The sequence below is a fragment of the Octopus sinensis genome, linkage group LG9, assembly GCF_006345805.1.
Source record: "Octopus sinensis linkage group LG9, ASM634580v1, whole genome shotgun sequence".
Lineage (NCBI taxonomy): Eukaryota > Metazoa > Mollusca > Cephalopoda > Octopoda > Octopodidae > Octopus > Octopus sinensis.
Genome location: NC_043005.1, coordinates 50,267,445 through 50,276,231, shown reverse-complemented (window position 1 = coordinate 50,276,231; position 8,787 = coordinate 50,267,445). Strand labels below are relative to the sequence as shown.

At 40.7% G+C, this 8,787-nt stretch overlaps 2 protein-coding genes across 3 annotated transcripts in view; both read left to right on the top strand.

Moving 5' to 3' along the window:
- Positions 1 to 2,150: 2,150 nt before the first annotated feature.
- On the top strand, positions 2,151 to 2,911 carry LOC118764669 (putative protein TPRXL). The gene is made up of 2 exons (XM_036505670.1): positions 2,151 to 2,866; positions 2,908 to 2,911. Exons 1-2 carry the CDS (start codon positions 2,151 to 2,153, stop codon positions 2,909 to 2,911), a joined length of 720 nt encoding a protein of 239 aa, XP_036361563.1.
- A 199-nt stretch (positions 2,912 to 3,110) lies between these two features.
- LOC115215414 (rho GTPase-activating protein 100F) overlaps positions 3,111 to 8,787 on the top strand; it is a 289,874-nt gene continuing 284,197 nt past the window's right edge. For both annotated transcript variants that reach the window (XM_029784573.2, XM_036505957.1), the window contains exon 1: positions 3,111 to 3,501. In XM_029784573.2, the coding sequence (XP_029640433.2) occupies positions 3,126 to 3,501 (376 nt within the window). In that variant the 5' untranslated portion in view covers positions 3,111 to 3,125. The remainder of the gene's footprint in view (positions 3,502 to 8,787) is intronic.

The window sequence follows — 8,787 nt, the reverse complement described above, 5'->3', positions numbered from 1 at the left end:
GAAACATTGAGTGGTAGTGGTGAGAGCAGTAATAAAGTTAGTAGTAGACCAGCGACGGCGACGGCGGCGACGTCGACAGCAGCATCAGCAGCAGCATCAGCAGTATCGTCATCATCATCCTCATCATTATCATCACCATCAACAACGACAACTTCTACAACAGCTACAACGACGACGACTGCCACAACTGTAAGCCAATACCCTCAACACCACCGACAACAACAACAACTGCAACTTCAATTGCAGCTACAACTACAACAACAACACCAACAACAAATACAAGAACAACATTACCACCTGCATCACAACCATCTGCAACAACAATATCAACAACAACAACAGTTCCTGCTACAACAACAACAACAACAACAACAACAACAACAAGCTTACCAACAACCCTCGCCTCAGCATCATCGCTATCATCCTCATCAGCCGCCGCCGCCTCCTTATAACTACAACTACCACACTCCTTACAATTACCAACAACAACAACTACAGCAGCAGCAGCAACAACTGCAACAACAACAACAACTACAACAGTATCACCATACGTTCCCGCTTCAACAACAACCACAATTACAACAACAACAGATTTACAGTCACTACCACACAATTAGTAGCTGTAGTAGCGGTGGTGGTGGTGGTGGTGGTATTGGTGGAGGCGGCGGCGGCAGTGGCGGCGGTGGTGGTGGAGGCGGCGGTGGTGGTGGTGTTGGTGGTGGCGGTGGTGGTGGTGGTGGTGGCGGAGTCGGAGCAGCTGTCCCAGGGGTCATCGGGAGATCCCCTGTCAACAATAATGGTTACGGCTATATAACAGGTGTTGGCGGTGGTGGTGGTGGTGGTGGTGGTGGTAGTAGTAGTAGCAGTAGTAGTATAATAGGCGGCGGCGGCGGTGGTGTAGTCGGAGGTGGTGGTGTTGGTGGTAGTGGTGGTGGTGGTGGCGTGCTACGTTTTCCCTCTCTCAGTCCTACCTTGCTCCCTGTAACCCCCAATCGTTACGCTGCCTCTTCGTGTAACAGCGGCACCAACAACACTAACAACAACAACTACTACGCCACCATTAACAACCACGGTGGTAGCGGCAACAGAAGCAACAACAACAGTGGTGGTGGTGTGGTGGTGGTGGTACTGGTGGTGGCGGCGGTGGTGGTAGTGGTGGTGGATTTAGTATCAACCACAACATTAGCATCAGCAACAGCAGCAGCAATACAACAACCAGCACTACAACAATTTCAACAACAACAACAACAACAGCAGCAATAACAACAATATCAATAAGCAGTGCTACTACTCCTACTACTACTACTACTACTACTACTACTACTACTACTACTAAAAGCAGCGGCAGCAGTAACAGTAGCAGCGTCGGCGGAGTTGCTGCTACTGCTGGTGTTGCCGCCGTTGCTGCTGCTGCTGCTATTGCTAGTGGTGGAGGTGGTGGTGGTGGTGTTGGTGTTGGTGGTGGCGGCGGCGGAGGTGGTAGTGGTAGTGGTGGTGTTGGTGTTGGTGTTGGTGTTGGCGGCGAGGCTGGTACGACTGCTACCAGTAGCAACAAGAGTCCAACGTTAGCTGCACCAGCGGCAGTGAAATCAGCAGCTACACGGCCAAGTGAAGCCCTGGAGATGGGCATTAAGAACATGGAGGTTGTGGACGACTGGGTTATACAAACCGTGGAAATTATTAAACGACCCGGCCAAACGTTGGGATTTTACATACGTGAAGGAAATGGGATGGACCGACAAGATGGCGTCTTCATTTCCAGAATCCAGATGGGAACGGTTGCTGAAAGTAACGGACTACTACATGTAGGTGACGAAATATTGACTGTAAACACTGTTAAGGTGTTGAATATGTCGTTAGACGATGTCGTTATTTTAATGTCGATACCAAAAAAATTAATTTTGACTATTAGAACTAGGAAAAATGGTAATAAGAATGCATCATGTCCATCGTTAGCGATGACCGATCGGGAGGAACCACCTGTAGTTGTTTTAAAAAAAGGTCGTTCCTCGTCGGCTACAGCTTTGGAAATGACGGAGAAATGCGCCGACGCCTTCGAACAAATGGAAAGGAATTACATGAGCCAGACAGGTGCCGGAGGCGGTGCTGGTGCTGGTGGCGTCGGAGGCATTTCCCCACCTGTAGGTCCTATGCCGCCAGAGCTTGGCGGGGTCGGGCATCCATGTGCTGGTGGAGGCGTGAACAGTAGTAACGCCGTTACCACCCCGTTGACAACCACGTCGTCTGCCGAGGGACTGAGACTGAAGGACGGCTCTGTCGGTCAAGAAAAACCGTCCACTTCGGCCTCGACCTCGTCGTCGTCGGTGGCGGGTCTAGCCTCGACCGGCACTCCTGTGTCATCATTATCACCATCATCATCATCAACGACGGCAGCCGTCTCATCCCGCTACGCTAGCATTTACATCTCACCGCACAAGGCTGAGGCAAAATTGTGCTTTGATGACGTGGATGATAGCGGCAATTCTAGTGATAACTCGCTACCCCGCTCCACAGATTCAGGTGGTAAAGAAGCGTCGCCTTACTCGAGCCATTACGGTAGTCATGGAGCTGAAGGTATATATGAAAACCCGACAGCATTTCTTAGTCCTTCACTGCCCTCAATATCTACATCACAACAGCAATTAGATGGTTCGGGTGATGAAGCTATTGGTGGTGGTCCGGGAACATCCCCACACCGGAAATTCCCATCACCATCTAGCTCTTGGTCACCTTCGAAAGGGGCTCCGTTTCGACCACATCCACCTCCTAGAGGTGCTTATTCTTCGTCGGACGGAGAAGCGAATAAAGGAATAGGCGCGGGAACGCCTCTCCCGCCTCCACCGTTCCTACCCCACATGGAAGTTCCGTATGCAAATTTACCCGTGCGTGATTTATTGGCACACAGAGGTAGTCCAGTGGCATCCGGTGGAGGCGGTGGTGCTGGCCTGGGAGGCAGCGGTGGCGGTAGTGGTGGTGCTGGTGCTGGTGGAGGGGGACCTGGATCTTCTGCTGGCAGCAGTCCGGGTAGCACGGGCAGTGGTGGTATAATATGCGGGGGTGGAGGTGGAGGAGGGGGCGGGGGCGGTGGAGGAGGAGGCGGAGGGGGTATATGCGGAGGAGGGGGTATGTTGCCGAGTACGATCCCCGGCGGTTTTCACGACGACCGCTGGTCCCAGGAACGTCTACGAGATATACTACACACCAAGGCCAAGTACGGACGTATAACGACCACAAGGAGCAGATCTCCCGAATGCTACAACTCCGATTCGGAAGTGATTTATGCTCACCCGCACCCGCGAGTTGACCCTCGCGGTTTTGCGTCCGACTACGAAACCTATGCAGGTGTGACCAGCGACGATGAAATCTACTCTATACCACATATCAGTGCTAGTAGTAGCACCGAATTACAACTACTTCTCAAGAAATTTAACACCCTCTCACAGGAGCTTCAACAGGAACAGAATAGACTGCAAAAGCAGATATTTGCCCGGAGCAAAGCTGGTAAGTACCCCCCACAAAGTTTATTGATTTCGATTTTATTAGTCATTCACATTACCTATTCACCTACCTTTTTTCTTTGATTCATTGATATGTCATCTGTCGATTTACACACGCACACACACACACATATGCATACATATCATGCATACAAGCCAACAATATATATATATATGACTTTCTTCCGCCTTCTCTCTATCTATTCATCTCTCCTTTCTCTCTCTTTCCCTCTTTGTGTGTGTATGTGTGTGTGTGTGGTGTGTATATATATATATATTATATATATATATATATATAAAATGTAGAAGAGGGCCGTTTGGCAGACTTGCTAGAGAGTCGGATAGATTATTTGTGTGATAATCGTTCCGGTTCGTTAAGTGTTGAGTTCAAATCCCGCCGAGATCAACTTTACCCCTTTCCGTTCTTCTCTTTCTTTCAGTCCCTCTTTTTCTGGACAGGATATGGCTCCGCCGAGTTTAAAAGTACTTGTATATCACAATTACGCCCCATTACGCTATCCAGGAAACACAGCTCATGGCACATACTATGTATAGACTGATTGATATAAATATATACATAAATGTTTTAGTAGAGATACTTATTCTTGTATATTATATTGATGTACATTATATATCATTAACACACACACACACATATATATATAAATTATAAAATCAATTTCTATCTTATATGGAAGCTATCAGCATTAACCATCACCATTGTTATTGTACTTTAATACTTGTTGCTAATTATATGTGTGTGTGTATTTATACACAGACATACATCTATATACACAGGGATACAAATATAAATATATATATATATATATGTGTGTGACGAGAAACAGAGCAGAGCTAAAACGTTCACTTGGAAGTACTCGACTATCGAAACCGTGTCATACAGATCGTAAAGTATTCTAAAGAAATTATGCTCGACCACAACGCATTAACACACAGGGACGTAATTGAGAATAAATAGCAAAATGTATTTTTATTGCAATAACATCAATGAATAAGGTGGCAAGTTGGCTGAACTGTTAGCACGCCGGGCAAAATAAATATTAAGCAGCATATCGTTCGTCTTTACGTTCCGAGTTCAAATTCCGCCGTAATCGAATTTACCTTTCATTCCTTTCGACTTACCTATTTTCCCCTAAATCGCTGGTATTGTGCTAAAAATTTGAAACCAATAACAACGACGAATAGAAAAAATATATATTTATCATTTTTTTTTTTACAATGAATTTAAGATTTATACTAAATAGAGTATTCTTCGAATAGATGTGTTTCGTTTTTCTTACATATTGGATTGAAATTAAACCGTTTAGGTACAAACTGTTTTACAAATGTCACATATACATACACGCACACACACACACACACACACACCACATATATATATATATATAAATATGTAGAATATATATGTATTTATACACATATAAATAAACATACATATATATTATATATTTACACACACATATATATATATATAAACATGCATATTTATATAATATATATATATATATATATATATATATATATATATTATATCATATGTATACCTGTACGTAGGTACTATGTACGTGTGTGTATATATATGTACATAAAACATAGACACACACACACACACACCCATACATGAATACATCTACACAGAAACACACTTACGTAATCAGAGGAATAGGAATAAAATAATACAAATAATTGTGATGACGACGACGACGACGACGATATTGATGATGAGGATGATGATGATGATGATGATGATGATGATGGTAATTAAGATGACGACGTTGATTATGATGGTGATGGAACTGGTGGTCGTTGGCGTTGGCGTTGTTGGTTATAAGAGTGATAATGATATCGACGTATTGGTTAACATCGGTACCTGAACGCTGATGACAATGATAACGGCGATGCTGATGATTTACTACGACGATGTTGTTGATAATAATAATAATGATAATAATAATAATAATAATAATAATAATAATAATAATAATAGTGGTGGTGGTGGTGGTGGTGGTTGCAACAAAGTGAGGCTGCGAGTTATCTTGGCGGTTTTATTGCATTGGCACGCAATCCGTTTATGTATGCATTGATTGCTCCATTATGCTACAGATGATGGTGGTAGTAGTAGTAGTAGTAGTAGTAGTAGTAGTAGTAGTAGTAGTAGTGGTGGTGGTGGCGGTGGTAGTGGTGACTGTTTTTGTGGTGACGGTAGTGACGGTGGTGGTGGCGGTGGCGGTGGTGGTAGTGATGATGATGATGATGATGATGATAGTAATAGTAAAGGCGTTGGTGGTAGTAGTTGTTGCGCAGGTAGTAGTGGCGGTGGTGATCATGATGATGATGATAATGAGGATGGTGGTGGTGGTGGTGGTGGTAGGGGGTATTGTGTATGTGTGTATTCATATGTACTCATATATATATATATTATATATATATATTATCTATAATATTATATTATATATATATATATATATTATAATATATTACTATACATATTTGGTTGTTGTTTGTTACTGTTTGGTTTTTTCGTTTGTCGGGTCGTAGGTCAAAATCAGATCGGGTAGATCGACTATTAATGATGTTCCAACCGTGACTGTCACGCCGATTTTTTTTTTGGTGGGGCGGGGGTCTCGTATGCGCAAGAAAAGATGAAATGTATGACCACATTATCCAACACGTTTTGTTTTGTTCTTTTCACTTTTTCTTTCTTTTTTTTTTTTTTCAAAGACAGTAGAATGAAATTCATAAATTTGACTGCTATGTCTAGGATCTTTAGCGACCACCTAACGAGTCCTTCGTTAATTCGATTTTGTACTCGCGCTCTTTTACTGTACTGTTAGTCTTTTCTTTTATTATATGTGAGCAAAAGTGCGTATGCATATATGAATGTGTCTGTTTGTATGTGTGTATATATGTATATGTGTGTGTGTGTGTATAAAGATAAAAGATGCATATATAGAATGGGGTGCTGGTGGGGGGGGGTGCCTGCATGTGTTTGCGTATGTACATACATGCAATAATGAGTATACATATATATATATACACACACACACATTATACATATACATATATATATATAATTTATATGCACATATACATACATATGTGAGTATGTACATATATGTGCATGCATATACATATGTGTGTGAGTATACATACATATATATCAATATATATATACATATATATATATGTATGTATGTCATTGATCAGTTTTATTTCAAGATTTCTTGCCAATAGGGAAAGAGCCGGTTTCTAACCTAGATCCAAAGCTCCGTCATTGGAATTGCAACATCAACAACAGGGTGTGTGTGTGTGTGTGTGTGTGTATTTAAGAATCTATGTATTCGGAATTATTACCAAGTAGTTAGTTACTTCATATAATTCCAGAAATTAACTCCTTTTTCAAAAGTTATATTTCAAAAAGTATATCTGTAATGACGATTTCGGTACTTTGAACGCTCTTGCAAAGTTTTTGGCATAGCAAATTGCATGTATTCGTGTTTTTGATACTTCGGTCGCTTCCGTACATCACTGGTTTTTCCCTACTACAATGTATATAAACAGCAACATGATTCGCTTTGCAGCCCGCTGACGAAGGCATCACGTGACCATAGACTTTTATACGCTATCTATCACAAATATAGTGTGTCCGGAGATAGACTGTGTGTGTGTGTGTGTGTGTGTGTGTGTGGCGTGGAATTTTTTTCAGGTGTTAGTGGATATGAGCTGGGTTTATACATCATGATACCAAAGTACGTTTCTAAATATCATAGCGTTCATCTTTACTGAGCCCTGTTGTGAATCGCTTTGCACAACGCAAACATTTTCGGTTGACTACGAAATATTTATCAATAAAATTCACGCATACAGACACACGCTAACACATTCATGTACATGTAGACACACACAAAGATATATGCGCGTATATGGATATGTGGGTATGTATATATATATATATATATATAATGTATTTATGTATGTATATATATATATATTATGTATATTATATATGACGAACGGAAACGGGAAACTCAGAGTAACAGGTTTTTGTTGAATTTTCTGCTGCTTTAAATAAAGTATATTTATATATATATATATATATATGGTGCCCCAGCATGGCCACAGCTCATAAGCTGAAACTGGAAAAATCAAAATCATATATATATATTATATATATATATATATGTATGTATATATATTATGTAAATTATATATATATCATTGTTGCTGCTTATTTTGAGTTTAATCACCATACTTTGAAATTGTATGGATAATACCGTACTAAATTCTGGTGCCTCAACTTAAGTACCATACATACATACATATATATATATATATATATATATATATATATATATATATATTATATCATAAATCAAGAGGTTTATATACAGACGTAGACTGATAAAAATAGGTGTTTGTCTGTCTGTGTAAATGATTGTACATCAGTCTGTCTGAATCTGAATGTGTACACCTGTTTTCGTTTGTTTGTATACACACGTACAAACTCACCAATGCACATACTTATAAGTATGCACACACACACACACACACACACACACACACACACACACACACACACCACACACATAAACACACACATACACACACACACACACACCTGTGCGCGTGTGTCCCAATCCCTGCTTATTGTATTTTCAGAAATGTTACTGCATTCATTACAAAATGAGAAATACCACACGCACATATATGTATAGGAGTTAATACATCGGAACCTACGCTTGGTTATTTGGCTTGCTAGAAATAGCAGTAAAATCTCTTCCGAATTGCAACCTGCTGTTGTCTTAACAAATGGAAGAAACATTGGATAATCTAATCATTCTTGGTGATGGCTGACCTGTAGGCTATAACTACACACAAACATACGCATATAATACATACATATAATGTGTGTGTGTATGTGCATTTATGTATGTATATCTATGTGTGTATATGTATGCATTTATATATATATATATATATATATATACGTGTGTTTGTGTGTGTTTATGTGTATGCATTTATCTATGTGTATGTGTGTATATGTATGCATTTATGTATGTAAATAAGTGTGTGAGTCTATGTGCGTGAGTGAGTTAGTGAGTATGTGTGTGTGTGTGTGTGCGTGTGCGTGTGTGTGTGTGGTGTGTGTGTGTGTGTGTGATTGTTGATGTTGTTCAGCGTATTTTTAATTCTTTTTAATTATTTAAATTCTGCACTTGAAAAGAGCTTGGTTCTAGGAATCTTACAAAGCACCATCGCTAGATAACAA

Excerpts from the sequence above, each read along its gene's own strand:
- LOC118764669 (XM_036505670.1), top strand. The coding sequence starts at position 2,151 with ATGCCGCCAGAGCTTGGCGGGGTCGGGCATCCATGTGCTGGTGGAGGC.